Here is an 18,976-nt window from a genome sequence, read left to right on the forward strand (position 1 = left end):
CACATGGAATGCATGACGTATGAATCCAGGAAATTTGGAAGTTGTTCAAAGTGAAATAGAATCCCTAAAGATCTGTACATCTGTGATCTTACAAATACTGTTATTGGTCACTTTATGTCAAACAATCATTTGATTTTCTATGAAGCGAATGACAAATTGAAGAGGAATGATATTATATTGACTATCAAAGGAGAAACTCAAGATCTGTCTGAAATACAATGATATTTGTGATAGTATAATATCTATGCATCTACAAGAAAGTCCAGATAATACAAGTATTATTTAAATTTACCAAGAACCTGCTAAAACTTATGAGGAGGAAGCCGAAGAATGCTATATTAACTTCTTCAATCTGAAGTTAATCAACCAAGCAATAAGATGCATTAGTAATTATTGGTAATGGAAATGTAAAAATGAAGAACCAATAGTCAGAAAATAGCGCTGGTGAGAGAAATGAAGTTAGCTGATGGGCTATAGAATCTTGCAAGACTAACCATTTCTCCATTGTAAATAACTTTTTTCAACCACATAAACAATGACAATATACGTGGACTTCATCAGATGGAATACCTAAGAGATGTCAGACACTCTAGTTGGATTCCAAAGAAGGCATAGAATGAGGGGTATCTCTGCTAATGTCACAAACTCTTGGCTGAAAGCAGAGAAAAATAGATGGGGTTTCATAGTCTTTTCTTTATTGAGCAGAACCAGGCAGAGTTGAACAAAATATTGAAGTACTCCTCATCATGGCCTAGGAAATGAGAAAGAGCCAATAAAGCACCAATGGATCTTCTTTGTGGTTTCAAAACCCCCTTGCAGCTTGGATTTTGCCCTTGTTCACATCCCTAATTATAATCTGTCTGCTATTACTTTAGCGCCCTGTATTTTATTTTTTAATTTTTACAAGAACAAATAAAAGACATCTCCAACTGAACCATCACCTAACTCCTACTTCATTCCTAAAATCCGCTACCAATGGACCCTGGACCCCCAGAAGCAACAAGGCCCACGTGGAAGAAGAACACCATGAGGTGTTGAAGGGATCATGGATCAGTCTGTGTGACCATGAGGTGTCGAAGGGATCAAGTATCAGGCATCAAAGAACAAAAAATCATATCATTGTAAATGAGGGTGAGTGAAGTGTGGAGACCCAATGCCCATTCGTAGGCAACTGGATACCTCCTTACGGATGGGTTGCAGGGAGCAGAAGAGCCAGTCAGACCGCAGAGTAGCAACGATGAAACATACAACTTTCCTATGTTCTTAAAAGCATCCTCCCCCCACTTTCGTGTTCCCCACTCTACCTTACAAATCTGGCTAGATCATAGGATGTACATTGGTACAGATAGGATCTAGAAACAGAGGGAAGACAGGACAGATGACCCCTTCTCGACAATGTTGAGAGTGGTGGTACCTAGAGAGGGGAGGGAAGGTGGGTAGAAAGAAGGAGCCGATTACAAGGATCTATGTATAAGCTCATCCCTAGAGGGTGGACAACAGAAAACTGAGGGAATGGAGATGTCAGACTGTAAGATATGACAAAAATAATAATTTATTAATTATGAAAGGTTCATGAGGGAGGGGGTAATGTGGAGGGAGGAGGGGAGAGGAGAGCTGATATTAAGGGCTCAAGTAGAAAACAAATGTTTTGAGAATGATGATGGGAACAAATGTACAAATGTCCTTGACACAAAGGATGGATGGGTGGATTGTGATAAGAATTATATGAGGCCCCAATAAAATGGATTTTATAGAAAAGAGTTATATGAGCCCCCAGTAAAATGATTTTTAAAATGAAAAAAGAGAGAAACGAGGATCCCCAAGACTGGAACTCTACCCAAAAATAGCATCAAAATAATATACTAACAGAGCACTGGTGGAGGTAAGAGAAAAGGCCAGGTTTACAAGTTGAGGAAGGCCAAAGAACAAATGAGGGATCTTTATATCTGTGGAGAAAATAAGTTGTGATACCGTTAAGCAATGCAACTGGGAAGTCCAAAAGGTTGATGAAAAGAGATGCCCAAACTAATAAACCACCTAGGCAGTGACCCTGATGATTGGGTAATGCTAGGGGTGACAGATAGCCACAGACCTGTCATACACCATGATGGTGAGGAACATGCTGCCAAACACGCAGAAAGATACAAAAGGGACACTTGTGTCAAGCATCCCATATAAGTGATGTCTTTGCCCTGCGTCTAGATGTTCACCAGCATTTGGGGGACTGTGGTGGAGATGAAAACATTATCAGTCAAGAAGAAATGGGGAGGAAGAAATACATAGGCGTGTGGAGATGCTGGTCAGAGCTAGCAGTCAGGATGATTAGTCAGTTACCAGCACCTGTGCTAAGGAATAAGACCAAGAACAGCCCAAAGAGAAGGGGCTGTAATTCTGGATGCTCAGAGGTGCAGGGGAAGAATTCTGAGATGCTTATCAGATTCTGTGGCGTCATGTACCTGAGACAGCTTTTGGAAAAAAGAAAAGATTGTTCAAAGGAAGCAAGTGAAAAGGGAAGCAGTGAGCCACTCTGTTACCTGTGTTTCGAATGAAGTTTACAAGCAAATTGTGCACATTTCAGAGCACAATACTCGGTTACCTTCAGCAATGTTTCTCAGTTGTAGCAAGCCCAACCACTGCACCTCTCCCTGTTCTCTGTGCTAGTAACCTGACTAGTGGTGTTTTAAGATATAAGATACATAGAAAGTGTAAAACATCAGCCGTCCATAGGAAGGAAATGCATGCAATGAGAAATAATTATTTTAAGAGAAAAGTAATCATTTTAATTAAAGGCCAGTAGGCAGTACTCAGTGAGAGTTGCTGGTGAATATACCTGACTGCTCACCAAAAGGTTGAAGTCTTACCTGGGAGCACTTTGAGGAAAAGATCTGGTTATCAACTTCGGAAATTTTAGTTATCAAAAAACCCATGAAACCTACCCAATGAACAACTTGATTGGAGACAATAGGATATGCTCTATCTATGTCAGTACGGTGAAATGCTCCCGCTTTTTGGTCAGTTTCTGTGCTGTGGCAGTGGGTCTATCTTCCTGTGACACCAGAAGCGAAGCTACCCATGTTTCAAATACCAGCAGCATTGGCCACGGTGGGCAGGCTTCGGGGCACAGTCAACACTAAAACAGACTAGGAGGTAGAAGCTGGTGATCTGCTTTTTTAATATAGGCCATCCAAAACCTTATTAATAGAAGTGGGTTGTTTTCAGATATAGTACCGGAAGATAAGTCCCTTCACATGGAAAACTTCCAAAATATGCATGGGGGAAAGTTCACCTCAATGACATGGATGGAATAAATTATTCAGAACCTTCATTTGTTGTTGTGACAAGACTCAAAATGAGAAAACAACAACCATAAACATCCATTAGTACTCAGAATGTGAAATTTAGTCATTCAGAAATTTGGAAAATTGGAAGTTATCAAAATGTGAAATGGAATACATGAAGATCAATAGCCAAGTACCAGTGAGTTGAAATGGACTGGTAGTGGCCATTTTGATTCAAAAGATTATCTCACTGATTGATTTGCCGTGCTGAAATGGCAGATTAAATAGGAATCATCACATATTTAAAACACAAAAATTATTTCAATATATTTCCTGAAATACAATTATAATATCCAAATATCTACAAAAAGCATTTAATATGACTTTTATTCAAATTTGCACACCAACCACTAAAGTCAACAATGAAAAATTGAAGAATTACATCATTCGGACACCTAAAACTAATTAAACATGCCATGAAGATGCAACCTGAATTGTTGGTGATTAGATTGTGAAAGGAGGAAACAAGTAGGAAGGATCACCAGTTGGAACACGTGGCCTCGGTGGTAGAATCATTGCCAGAGATCACACAATAGAGTTTAACAAGAACAAAAATTTGCTCACTGTGAATACTTTTTTCAACGACATAATTAATGACTACACACATGGACCCCACTTTGTCAGTTATTGTACTATTGTTTTCTGGGTTTTGCTGTGAAGCTATGGTGGTGATGTTTCAAATACTCCCAAGGGCCGTCATTGTAAACATGTTTCAGCTGAGCTCACAGACTGAAAGGATACTGTGAAGCAGTGCATTCCCCTCCTGAGGAATTAGCCCTGAACACCTTATGCATAACCAACCGTAGGGTGTTCTTGTTCTTGGACTTAGCACCAGAAGATGAGCACTCAAAGTACAACTGGGGAAGAAGTGCCTCTTCAAAGCACCGTCGACCTTAATGACGTGAATGGAGGACAATTTTCGGGCCTTTCATAAGATGATGTAAATCACACCACACAAATTATGAGAAATAGCTGTAAAGATCCAATAATAACCATAATATGGAGTGTACAAAATATTAACCTAGTAATATGGGGAATTATTTTTAAATTGTAAGTATTATTGAGCTGGAATGGATTGATTTGGATGATTTTAAATCAGATAAAAATGTTACATAGTATGCTGAGAATGACATGTTGAAGAGGCACTGTGATACCTTCATCACCAAAACACATATTTCAAGATCTATCATAAACTGCAACACTGTCTATGCCATGATAATGTCTACATTCCTAAATGGAAACCACTTAGCAAAACTATTATTCAAATTTTCACCAACCACTGAAACTAGTGCTAAAGAACTTGATGAATTCTACCAACTTCTATCTTTAATTGAAAAAAACATGCAATAAATATGCATTACTGATTATTCATTTTTGGAAGAGGACTGTAGGGAAAAAAGAGGAAGCTGTAATGAATAGTTGGAAAGTTTGATCTTGATGATACTAAAACAAAGCTAGAAATATCATTGTGTGAGTCTGGGTACTTTAGAGAAACAAATCCACAGAAACTCGTGTATAAGAGAGATTTTATATAAAGGATAAGTGCACATCAAGAAAACATCCCAACCCAGTGCTGTCCAAGCCCACATTCCAAAATTAACCCATTAACCCATATGTCCAACACCAATCCACAAAGTCCTCCTCCATGTCACAAAACACATACTGTGATGCTGATTACTGGAGGAAAGCCGAATCCGTGAACATGTAAGCATCTCAGTGCTGGCAGGGGTCTCCACACGGCTGCTCCAGCACCCAGGGTGGCATCGGGATAAGTCCATGCAGTTTCTCCTTGTGGATGTCTTGCAGGAAGTCAGCCTTGCAAGCTGAAACAGGGTACTGCTAAGGCAGCTCCACACTGGAACAACCATCACAAAGCAAGAGACCTGAGAACTAGAAAGGTGAGGCTCACTGAGCCATTGATCCCTCTGCCCTTCAATTAAACCCACAGGTTTATCAGCCACGTTGACACAATAAACTAACTCAATGATGATGGATTTTTGCAAGACTTACAACTTCTTCATGACAAACATGTATTTTTTTAATAAAAAGAATCAAAATAACTAAATATACGGGAATAGATGATGTCTCAGTATCCTCAGCCAGACTGTGGACCAGAATATAAAGTGGTCATATTCAGTTCATATTGATGGTGAAAAAAAATTAAAACAAGTTCATGAGAGTAAAAGTATGACTTTGAATATATCTCTACTGATTTTAGAGACCTTCTCAAAAATAGATTTGACACATTAAACACATTAATAAGTCACCTGAGGCTAGATGAAATATGGATGACATCAAGAACATAATACATGAAGAAAGCAAAGGATCATTAAAATAAAGGAAGGAATGAAAAAGCAAAGCATATTTCAGAAGAGACTCTGAAACTTGAAGTTGAACATAGAAGAGCTAAAGTAAACGGAAGAAATGATTAAATAAAGGACTCAACAGAACATTTCTAAAGGCATCCTAAGGAGACAAAGCCAAACAGTATAAGGAAGTGTGCAAAGACTGGGAGCTATAAAATCAAAAGGGTACAGCACACTCAACATAGCTGAAACATAAAGTACTGAAGAGCCCCAAGAAAATGATTTTGTTAAAATAGAATTGAAGAAAAACTTCAAGTCTAAAGCTGTATAATTGAAAAATTCCATGAGCAAAATATAATGCAAGAAGTGTCCATAGAAGATGTAAGGGCGAGACTGTACCAAAAATGATTTTGTCTGACATTAAGCTATTTCAAGAGGGAGCATGTAATCAAGAACAAATGGTGTTGGAAAATAAAGTTCAAGCTTCGCTTAAGGCATTACAGTAAAACAAGACTCTGTTCGAGTGAATCCCGTCTGACGAGGCATGCAAATCCCCTTGCAATCAAACAGAGAGCATTGTAAATGGATTATAGAAGGTGTGATTATTTTAAGGTATAATACATCATAAGTTTATCTTGCTTTGATCAATTTTATATGTGTTACAATTTTATAAATATTTTCTGCTTTCTTTTCAATTGAGGATTTTTCTCTCATTATCCTATTGTTGGGGGGGTGTCCTTGTTTTGTATATTTTCTGTGTAGGAAATCCAAGGTAAGTAAATCTAAAGATGATAAATTAATTAGTTCATAAATCCCTAGGGACATGGCAGGGAATGTTGATGGGAAATAAGGAACTAACAACAATGAACACAATAAAGAACAAAATGTTCTGGAATGGATCATCGTGGTGATTGCACAACTCTTCTTAATATGATTGAACTATTGAATTGTATGATGTGTGAATTATATGCCAATAAAACTATTAAGAAATAGAACTATATACTCATATCTATATGTTAAGAAGGTTGCAGATGGACATTGGGCCTCTACTAAAGTACTCCCTCAACACAAGAACACTGTTCTAACAATCCAGCATTCTGTGATGCTCACCTTCCTGACACAATCACTGAAGACAAAATGGGGAATAAGCAAATATGGTGAAGAAAACTAATGGTACCTAGCTATCAAAAGATATAGCATTTGGGGTCTTAAGACTGGAAGATAAGCAAGCAGTCTTCTAGATAAGAAGCAACAAAGTCCACATGGAAGAAGTACACCAGCCTGTGCGATCATGAGTTGTCAATGGGATCAGGTATCAGGCATCTAAGACCCAGAACAAAATCATACCCAATGTGAATGGGGTGTGTGTGCATGGAGTGGAGACCCAATGTACATCTGCAGGGAACTGGACATCTCACAGAGGGGTCATGGGAAAGGGGTAAAGACATTCAACATGCAGTATAGCATTGATGAAACAAAATACTTTCCTCTAGTTCTTTGGTGCTTCCTTCCCCCCACTATCATTACGTCAGTTCTACCTTACAAATCGGTTAAGTCCAGAACATGCACACTGCTACAGATAAGAGCCCAAAACACAGGGATAATCTAGGATAGATAAAAACCTCAGGGCAAACAATGAGAGTAGAGATACCAGGAGGAATAGGGAAGGGTGGGGAGGAGAAAGGGGAAATCGGTCACAAGGATCAACTATAACCCCCTCCCAGGGGGAAGAACAACATAAATGTGGGTGAGGGACGATGGAGGATGATGTAAGATATGAAAATAATAATCTATAACTTATCAAGGGTTCGTAAGAGAGGGTAGGCAGAGGATGAAGGGGGAAGAAATGGGGAGCTGATACCATGGGCTCAAATGGGAAAAGAATGCATTGAAAATGATGATGGCAACATATGTGAAAATGTGCTTGACACACTGCATGAATGCATGGATTGTGATAGAAATGTTAGCGCCCCCAATAAAAGTATATATTTTTAAATGATGCCCATGTATTGAAATAATATGTAAATAGATCTTTTACACTGACACTACTAGCTTCAGAGTTAAGGAATATTAGAAATATTGCAATTGGTTAAATGGATAGCACATGGATCGAGCAAATTATTTGGAGTATGCCATATTCCTGCATGGATCCATCAATCATTGTACCCTTAAGTCTTGAATATGGCACCTGAGCAATTAGTTCCAATTTCAATTTTTGAATACAATGGTTATCAGATGTCAATATCAAGTAAATTAAATTCAATATATGGACAGTTGATATTATAAAATATTCTGAATTCATGGAATATGAAGTGAAATGTTTCCACACACTGATGCAGCACTGGAAGCACTCACTAGTCTCTGACAAAAATTTGAAAGACAGCTACCTGAACAATTGATTGGAAGAGATCTATATGTGTGCCCACTCAAAAGGACGGTGACCCAATAAAATGCACAACATATCTAGCGATATAATTAATATCACACACAAGTAAAACTTTCCTGAAGATCACTCAAAAACCATTGTCACAGTACCTTCACAGGGAGCTGCCATAAACTCAAGCTGGGTTCACCAGAGGATGTGGTATAAGTGGAGAATACCAGAAAAATGTTTACTTGTCTTTTATTGAACATTCAAACACATTTGACTGTAAGGATCATAATAAACTATGGGTAACATTGTAACTAATATGAACACTTAATGGAACACTTAATTGTACTCATGTGGAAAATGTACATACACCTGGAGGCCGTTATTTAAACACAACAAGGAGCTACCACATGGTTTTAAATCAAGAAATATCCTGCGTGTTTTAAAATCTACCTTGAATCCTTTCTTATTCAATCTCTATGCTGAACAAAAATATCCATAAAGCTAAAATATAGGAAAAGTAATGCTACATCAGTATTAGAGGAAGAATTATTAACAAGCTTCCATGTAAAACAACAGAGCTGTGTTTCAGAAATTCTAGTAAGTACTTGAAGCACTTAGAGATGAAGATCAAAGATGGCAGCTTTCAGTATGGATTTTCATTTAATATGAACAAACAAATGTGTTGAGCAGGGTTCTCTAGAGAAACAAAACCAGGACACTGATGATTAGATAGATAGATTCACATAACACTAAGGAATACAACAGCTAATTAGTCCACACAACAGTACAGATGGTGCAGTTCAACTCACTTTCCTGGAACAGTTCATCTACTGGAAATTCTTCAACTCAAGAGGACTCTGAGTCCAAGATCAAGGAAGCACGTACAGCTGAGTCTTCCCTCGGGCAATGCAGGCAGAGTTCACCCGCAGGATGCAAACAGCAGGGCAAGTCACCAACCATCGGGATCTGAGGACTTTAGTGAAGCAGACCTGAAAGGAATATAGTACTCAAGCAACGCAGGACAACAGGATCCACAAGCCTCAAGGACTCAAGTGATGTACACAACGCTGAAGCAGGTATCAAAGAAGCCTCAAGCTCTAGCAATACGATCCACAGGTGAGTTCTCCCACAGGTAGTATAGCTCACAAGTTGAGCCAGAGAACTAGCTAAAGTAGCCACAGGCTGGTCCGATCACCAGAGAGCAAGAGTGAGAAGGGCGGGGATTTCCAAGCCATTTCTCTCTTTGCCCTCCAATAAAACTGAAACCTTCTTAAACCCACATGTTCCTATTGGCCAGGTTGGCGCAATAAACCTACCTATCACGTATGGCCAACACCAAGCTCACAACTATCAATCTGACTCATAGAGACTACAGCAGAGGTTCTCAACTTTCCTAATGCCACGACCCTTTAATACAGTTGCTCATGTGTGGTGACCCCAACCATAAAACTATTTTTGTTGCTACGTTCTAATTGTAATTTTGCTACTGTTATGAATCATAATGTAAATATTTGATATGCAAGATGTATTTTCCTTGCTACAAATTCAACATAATTAAAGCACAGTGATTAATCACAAAACTATATGTAATTATATGTTGTGAAACATTTATTTCTAATTACAAATAAATAAAATTTTGTCTGGAAGCATGGTGTAGCATGGGTTAACAGTCTTCACACCACATATTCATAGGTGGGTGCATCTGTATGTGGGCGGACCCACCTGGAGAGGAACAGCGGAGCAGTGTGTCTGTTCCTAAGACCACTGGGAATTTGTGTTTTCTGATGGTCTTAGGTGACCCCTTTGAAAGTGTCATTCGAGGTCCAAAGAGGTCGTGACCCACAGGTTGAGAACTGTTGCTCTACCAGATAGGGTAGTGGTGCCTCCATCCTTCCAAGAATGTAAATCTTTAGCATGTTAAAAAGAAAGAATGTCATTTTGAGGACGAAGGTGCACCTGATACAAGCCATGGAATTTTTTTTTAAATAATTTTAACAATTTATTAGGGGCTCATACAATTCTTATCACAGTCCATACATATACATACATCAATTGTATAAAGCACATCTGTACAGTCTTTGCCCTAATCATTTTTTTCCTCCTCTTTGCTTTTTTTTACATTTTATTAGGGACTCATACAACTCTTATCACCATCCATACATATACATACATCAATTGTATAAAGCACATCCATACATTCCCTGCCCCAATCATTCTCAAGGCATTTGCTCTCCACTTAAGCCCCTTGCATCAGGTCCTCTTTTTTTCCCCCTCCTTCCCCTTTCCCCCCTCCCTCATGTACCCTTGGTAATTTATATCTCGTTATTTTGTCATATCTTGCCCTATCTGGAGTCTCCCTTCCCCCCTTCTCTGCTGTCCCTCTCCCAGGGAAGATCAAGCCATGGAATTTTCAATCACTTCATATGCTTCTGAAAGTTGAATGCTGAATAAGGAAGACTGAAGAAGAATAATCTCTGTATTTGAACAATGGCACTGATGAAGAATATTGATAGTATCGTAGACTTCCAAAAGAATAAAGGGACCCGACTTGGAGCAAGTACAGCCAGAATGCTCCTTAGAAACAAGAATGGCGAGACTTTGTCTGACGCTCTTTGGACGGGTCATTAGCAGAGTGCACCCTCAGGACAAGGGCCTGATGCTGGGTCAAGTAGAAAGAGTGAAAGAGAAGACCCTGGACAGAGGGACGGACACAGTAGCTCAGTGGTGGGCTCTGACAGCACAGCTTTGAGGCTAGTGCAGAAGGGGCTGAGCAATAGGCTTTACGTGATTTTGCACGAATGGAAGGCTGTACTCCAACCTGTCAACCAGCTAGCAGCCTGATGATACATCCTTGGGGGTGGGGCAGGGCCCTTTTATATATGAGAAATGAGGGCATCTCCTCCCTCTCTTGCCCTGCACCTTCATCCTCTCTGGGATGCTGTGGCCGCCTTCAGGGGTGGCCCCTTGTGGGACTGCCCAACCCTAAGAACTGTCTGTCCCTGCCATGTTTCCACGGATCGTGGATCCAAGTGACCGCACCCACTGGCCTGTGGTCTCCCTGTAGCTGGGCTTCATCTCTCTGAGTTGTCCTTGGCCTGAGACTGTGTGACTCTGGAGAGGGTTCCAGCTAACATGAGATAAACTGGACTGGGTTGAGATGCTGTCTTGATATAAGATTGGTTCTTGATACAAATTCTTTCTTATTCATATGTGAGGGACATTTGTTTGTCTATAGACAATTAAAACTAACAAAAATTGTGTTTTGTTATTTGTGCACAGGGTTGCTATGAGTCAGAACCTGTTAGAGGGTATTTTACAACAAAAACCTATCAGCAGTCATGCGTATGGCACATGGCAGTGTTTTTCTATTGTGCGTGGGTCCGTTATGACCCAGAATTGACTTGATGGAGCCTAACAACAACAACAGTAAATTTAAGGTATATATTTATGTGTATATCTCATACTATGCCCCCATGGACAAATAATATGAAATCTCTCATTTTGAGTAAATTCTGATAACAGGATTTACATTTTATCTTATTATAAGAAACTGAGAAAAACAATATGACTTCTTTCTCGAGTGAGACAAGCAATTAATGAAAGATTTTTAAATAAATGTCTATATTTCCCCAAAACATTCAAATATAATGTTATAATGGGGGTTCAGAATGAAGACACAAAGCCCAACTGTAGACTATTGGACATCTCCTCACAGAAGGGTCACAAGGAAAGAAAGAGATGGCCAGAATGCAGGACAGCACTGACAGAATATACACGATTCCTCCAATTCTTTAATGCTTCTTTACCCTGATTATGTTGACCCCAGTTCTACTTTACAAATCCTCTAGACCAGAGCATATCCACTGGTACAGATAAGAGCTCTTTACACACGGAATCCAGGACAGATAAACGCCTCAGGAACAGTAACTGGAGTACCAATACCACAAGGGTAGGGGAAAGTTGGGGGAAGAAGGGGAGAATTTGACTACAATGATTGATGACGTGTAATCCCTCCCCCCGCCCGGCCTCCCCATGGGGACGTACAACAAAAACATGCACGAAGGGAAGCAGTGGGTGGTGTAAGACATGAAAATAATAATCATTTAAATTTTATCAGAGATCATTGAGGGTGGGAGAGTCCGGAAGGGTAGGGGAAATAAGAGGAGCTGATACTAAACAGAAAGAAAAAAGTTTGAAAATGATGACGGCAACATATATACAAATGTGCATGATGTAATTGATGCATGGATTGTTATGAGAGCTGTAAGAACTCCGAGTAAAATTATTTATTACTATTTTTATTTACTCTTAAAAATTAATATAAAAATAAAATCCATGTATATATAATGTTACAGAAAATGATAACTTTTGTGTGGAAGTGTATTTAATGTGATACTGATTAGGTATATTTTAAAGAAAAATATTTACAGATATATAAATCAATTCTAATATTATGAAAGCATTAAAAATAATATTATCTGGAGGATTTTGTCTTAAGAATAAATAAACAAATGGTCAGCTTTGCTATTCTAAACCCCTTTTGTTTATTGCAAGGCAATCAGAGGAACCATGTAAGTAAGACCTCCAAACATTCTACTAGCATGAAAGAATCAGAATTAACAAGTATAATATAATATTAGAGTCCAAATCTTTTACTTCAGGGCTTTACTTTAAATAAGTGGTTCAGGGAAGAGACAGACGAGATGCTCCATTGGCGGGTTCTAAATCAGTTGCGATGAGCAGTATCTCTGCATACTTCTCAGTCATCAGAGAGTCAGATAAGCCTGGGTTCCAGCAAAATTTCCTAATAAGGTTCTTGCACTGCGTGTCATTATAACTGCCCCCAAATGATGTAGTGGGATGATGCAAATAGGGTGGGTGAAACAATAGGGGAGGGATTGACATTTCTCTGTGTATAAGAGAGCTATCTCAGTAGCAAGAAGACAAAGAATTCCTGAAATATCATGGAAGAAGAGCCACCATCAGAGCACCTTTAAACTCTTTCTATAATGAATGAGGGTGCAGTGCGGAGTGGAGACCCGAAGCCCATCAGTAGGCCACTGGACATCAGACAGGGTGCGATGTAGCAACGATCAAAAATACAATGTTCCTCTAATGCTTCCTCCCCCACCATTATCATGATCCCAATTCTACCATGCAAGTCTGGCTAGACCAGAGGATGGACACTGGTACAGATAGGAACCAGAAACACAGGGAATCCAGGGCTGATGATCCCTTCAGGACCAGTGGTGGGATTGGAGATACTGGAAATGTACAGGGAGGTTGGGTTGGAAAGGGAGAACCGATTACAAGGATCTACATGTGACCTCCTCCCTGGGGGATGGAAAACAAAAAAGTGGGTGAAGGGAGATGTCGGACAGGGCAAGATAAGACAAAATAATGATTTATAAATTATCAAGGGTTCATGAGGGGGGAGCAGGGAGGGATGGGAACAAATGAGGACCTGATGCCAGGGTCTTAATGGAAAGCAAATGTTCTGAGAATGATGAGGGCAATGAATGTACAAATGTGCTTTACACAATTGATGTATATATGGATTGTGATCAGTTATATGAGCCCCTAATATAACCTTTTTTTTTTAATTCTACCTTCAGTGGGCGTGGTTAGAGGCATGCCATGACAAGACCAGAACCCAAGACAAGGAGACCAGGAGACACAGCAGAGGAGTAGCCCTGCGACTATGAGAGGGTGAGGCACAGCCCCAGGCAGATGCGAGAGGATTGCATGAGGACCAGGGAGAGAGATTTGGCTGCTGTCACAGTTGGGGTGTTACTGCGGACTAAGGTTTTCTGATCCTGGCTTGTGGCAACCTCTTTGTTGACCTAATCATCTCCCTCAATCCAGAGTATTGTCTGTGAGTTCTGAGTGGGCAGCGCATGGATTGCGCACCCGAGTATAGAGTCAGAGAATGCTATAGGAAGTGTGCTGGGTGTCAGAGATGGAGTAAAGGAAGAAGCAGTGTGAAGGCATGTCTGACTTCTGCCTGGTGGAAACAGACCTTTGGACTGGTGTGGGATGAATTCTCCTCTGCCTTTGTGTAACCAGAAGAAATCAGATACGGCCTCTGTGTCACTTACTCAAACTTTTGTTTCTGTTGTCTTCTCTAGAAGTCCATGAGAGGAGGAAGAAAATTTTAAAAAAATAAAGTCCATAGAGAAAATGGTCAAAGACTGACAGAAATTTTTTAAAATAATTTTATTAGGGGACTTATACAATACTTATCACAATTCAACCATCCAACCATTGTGTCAAGTACATTTGTATATTTGTAGCCATCATCATAATCAAAATATTCAGAAAAAAATTTTAATGTCACACAGGATAAGTAAATATCCATTGAAGAATCTCAATGAACCTTATACAGGATACAACACAAAGAAAGCCAACAACGCATATTATAATCGAACTTACAGACCAAACACAAAGAAAGTCCCTGACTACAGCTAGGGAAATATTAAACGTCTGTTGCAAAGAGGAACCAATAAGATGCAGCTCTGAGTTTTTCCCAGAAACCATAGGCAAGTATACAATAAAATTGGATCTATAAAACTGAAAAATTGCCAACAAAAAATCATCTATTCAGTATAATTATTCTCAAATATACTAATAAAATAAGAATATTTCCAGATAGACAACATTAAAGGCATTTGTTAAAACCAGACTAATCGTACAAGACATGTTCAAAATAATACTTTAGACAGAAAAGCAACAACAGCAAACAAAATCTGAGATTAAGACACATGACATCAATATCCAGAAACCAATATGGAAAATCATGACAATAAACTATGTTTACAGGATGGAGAGTAGAGGAACTGCAGCATCAACATGCAAACAAGGACAACTATAGACCATAAAGAAGGGGAAAATGTGAGAATGACAGTCACATGTACAGTCAAGATTAGAAATTGAACTGGTGAGAGCAAGGAATCACCATGTTGCAAGCTTTCCAAATGATTCCAGAATAAAGTCACAATTTGGGAGCAGTGCCATGCATTCTGACATGTAAACTACATACACTGTTCTGTTAGTAGCAAATGCAGACTGCATAATAGGCATGGAATATAGTAACAGATGTACACTGTAAGTCTATGCAAACATCGTGTGTTTTTAAAGTGAGTCTGGGTCATAAGTGAAAAAGTTTCAAAGAAATACAGAAACTTACAACTTTCGAGTCAATATTAATTCATAGTGATCCTAAAGGACAGGGTAGAACTACCCCTGTGAGTTTCTAAGATTGTCACTCTTTATAGAAAGAGAAGGGCCTGTCTGTCTCCCATGGTGAAACTGGTGGTTTCAAACTGCTGACCTTGCAGTTAGCAGGCCAACTTGAGATTCACAAACTATTACGTGACTTGACCCTGCAGATTGACAGAGCGCAGACTACTTCTGAACACACACACACACACACACACACACATTTACTGCCATCCAATCTATTCTGACTCACAGCAACGTATAGGTAAGAGTAGAATTCTTAGAAAACCATCTCTGTGGGTGGTTTCTTCTGTAGTACAACTTTATGGGACAGAAATCCTCACCTTTCTCCAGTAGAGCAGGTGGTAGGTCTTAACTGCTGACCTTGTGTGACCCACTAGCCAAGAAAGCTCCTGGGAACACTCCTACTATGTCATTACAGATAGGGCAAGGGAAGTAATGCTCAAACAGGAAAATAAGTATTGAAACCTATGAGAGCTACAACAATTGTGCAGTCAAAGAGGCAAGATATCTGGTTGCAGTTATTAGGTCTTGCCATCTAGTATAATCCACACATCAAATTAGTACAGGAATCAAATTTAGATTGCTCTGCTAAGGAGCCTCTGCAAGGCAATCTTGATATCTCGGTTTCTCAGGCTGTAGATGAAGGGGTTCAGCATAGGGGTGACCAAGGTGTACATCACTGAGGCCACTGCAACCTTTCTGGCAGAAGAAGAGACAGCTGAAGTGAGGTACACCCCGACACCTGTTCCGTAAAATAGGCAAACGATCACCAGGTGGGAGCCACAGGTGGAGAAGGCTTTATACTTCCCACTTGAAGAAGAGACTCTCAGGATGGCAGAAATAATTCTAGTATAAGAGAACAGGATCCCTGAGACTGGAACACCACCAATGATGGCAACCACACAATTTAACAGTATGGTACTGATGGTAGTGGCAGAACAGCCAAACTTAACTATTTGAGTAGGGTCACAGAAGAAATGAGGGATTTCCACAGTCGTGCAGAAGGTAACCTGTGACACCAACAAACACTCCAGCTGGGAGTCCAAAAGACTGATGAAAAAAGACACCAAAACTAGGAAGCCACAGCGGTGGGCGTTCATGATGACTGCATAGTGCAGCGGGGAGCATATAGCCACGAACCTGTCGTAAGCCATCATGGTGAGCAACAAACTGTCCCAACATCCAAGGAGATATAAAAAAGACACTTGTGTCAGGCACCCCACATAGGTGATGGATTTGTTCTGCGTCTGGATGTTCACCAGCATTTTGGGGACTGTGGTGGAGATGAAACCGATGTCCACCAGGGAGAGGTTAGAGAGGAAGAAGTACATGGGGGTGTGGAGGTGTTTATCAGAGCTGACAGTCAGGACGATGAGCAGGTTTCCAGCCACAGTGATCAAGTACATGGACAGGAACAGCCCAAAGAGGACGGGCTGCAGTGCTGGCTCCTCAGACAGGCCCAGGAGGAGGAATTCTGGGACACTTGTTAGATTTTGTGACTCCATGTAGCTGAGACAGCATTTGGGAAAAGAAAAGAGTGGTGTTAAAAGAAAATAAGTGAACAGGAAGTCAGCACTGTGTTTGCATTCTGAATGCAAGAAACTGATCAATGAATTATGCAAATTCACAACTCTTCACATCTGCAGCGATAATATATCAGTGCCTTCCGCAACATTTCTTGACTGTATCACTACAACCCAACCAGTATATTTACCTGAACTCTTTCTTCACTGTGCTCTCTGCTAGTCACCTGTTTCTCACAACTACTTTAGAGACCCTGTCTACAGAATGTGAGACTAGCAAGGGATATTAAGAAAACAGAGCAGAGAATGAGTCAAATATCTGTCTCGTTTATGAAGGAAGCATATCCAAGAAGGAATTTTCTCCATGAAAAATTATTTTGACCGAAAGAAATGAAGAACCAACTGTAATTCATTCGGAAGTCTGTGTTTTCTGATCTCCCTCAAGTTCTCTTTGCTTTCAGCCATCAAGGTTGTAGCCTCTGCATATTCCATATGGTAATGAGTATTTAGCCCACTCTTGTCCATCAGCATATCAATGCCCTCCCAAAAGATGAAAGTGTTGGGCATATAAACTCCCGAACCCAAATACATTATATAAGGAACCATGGCTATAAGAATTATATTAATTGACTGTCACTCAGTATGGTTAAGAAATACTACCCTGAGACACATCCTTCCTTGGTTCATTCCAATAACTACATCTTGGTCTCTGTACAGGTTCTTTCTGTACTCACAGGAGAATTCTGCATTTGCCATTCTTTGGGAATAAGAAATGAAATCCATAATTTGCTATGACCTATAGAGTAGAATGCATCTTCATAATCAATGAAACGCACAGGTGAACATTTCCTTTTGTATTTTCAACTTTCAGCCAACACCCTTCTGGTAACATTAATGATCCTATCATTCCACATCCTGCTGATATCATCTCACCAAAAATCTCCCATTGGACTAGATCCCAGATATAAAAGAGCATGAGTAGATCTGTGAGGACTTTCTATGATATCTGTTTTATAGATCTAATTAATATTGTGTTCCAAAAAAATGGGTTTTCTGCAGATCAACACCACAAATGAACAGTAGGGGAAACATGGTTAGATAGTCATGTATGGACCTAGATGCATTTTTCATGCAATCAGATTTAGTTTCCCCTCGGATGTTCCACTCTATTTTAAAGTTTCATTTTTTATAAAAATCTAAAATTTTCAGGATAATTGAAAGCTGTGAATTTGGTAAAGGAAGTCCTAGAGCAAGTACTCCCCGCTCATCCATCGGTCTTCACTGGGCTCCTTGTTGGTACTCTGCTGCTGAAAGCTATGCCCCAGTGTTCTAAATTCCATCAACGTCACCCATGGCGAAGCGGTCCAGTGCGGCTTCCAAAAGAAACACAGATTAGGAAGTAGAAAGATGTGGTCAACTCCTGAAAATGTAGCCACTGACCATCTGATCAATAGCCGTGGACTATTTTCTGATACAGTGCCACAGGATGATCCCCTCAGGTTGGAAGAGACTGCAGTTGAGATTGAAGAAGAGTTATTTGCTCAAAATACACTGAACCTTAATGACAAAGCTGCAGGGGCTTATTCTGGCACAAGGAACATGATTCAGAATGAAAAGAAACACCTGTAAACAACTCTGAATAATGAGAAATTGTGCTGTATGACATATCAAGCTAGGAAATATGAAAATAATCAAAAATGAAAATGGAATGCATAAATATTAACATCCTAAGCATTTGGTGAGCTGAAATGGACTGGTATTCATCATTTTGAATCAGATGGTTACATGGTTCACTGTTGGCAATGGTGCTATAGGTTCAAGAGGAATGGATTTATAGTTCTCATCAAAAAAAAGCATTTCAAGATCTTTCTTCCAGTATAATTCTGTCATTAATAGAATAACATCTAGGCACATACAAGGGAATACATTTAATATAAATATTATTCAAATAACCCACGAACCATGAAAGGTGATAATGAAGATATTACAGAATTCTACCAACTTCAGTCTGAAATTGCACAAACAATAATTATCAGTACATTTTGCATGTGAAGGGTAGAAATAAAGAGGAAGGATTGTTAGTTAGAAAATATCACTTTGGGGATAGAAATCAAGCTGGAGAGCAAATAATAGAATTTTTCAAGATTACTTGTTCATTTCAAATACCCTTTTTACAACAACAGCTATGCATGA

General features: G+C 39.6%; 2 protein-coding genes across 2 annotated transcripts in view; one reads left to right on the forward strand and one right to left on the reverse strand.

Moving 5' to 3' along the window:
* The window catches only part of LOC142442643 (vomeronasal type-2 receptor 116-like), a 211,081-nt gene that overhangs the window by 157,852 nt on the left and 34,253 nt on the right, over positions 1–18,976 (forward strand). The window lies entirely within an intron of this gene.
* On the reverse strand, positions 15,608–17,304 carry LOC142444963 (olfactory receptor 7E24-like). Its single transcript, XM_075546388.1, has one exon. The coding sequence runs from the start codon at positions 16,763–16,765 to the stop codon at positions 15,836–15,838; it is 930 nt and encodes a 309-aa protein (XP_075402503.1). The 5' UTR covers positions 16,766–17,304; the 3' UTR covers positions 15,608–15,835.

Source organism: Tenrec ecaudatus, chromosome 1, assembly GCF_050624435.1.
Source record: "Tenrec ecaudatus isolate mTenEca1 chromosome 1, mTenEca1.hap1, whole genome shotgun sequence".
NCBI lineage: Eukaryota > Metazoa > Chordata > Mammalia > Afrosoricida > Tenrecidae > Tenrec > Tenrec ecaudatus.

Excerpts from the sequence above, each read along its gene's own strand:
- LOC142444963 (XM_075546388.1), bottom strand. The coding sequence starts at position 16,765 with ATGGAGTCACAAAATCTAACAAGTGTCCCAGAATTCCTCCTCCTGGGC.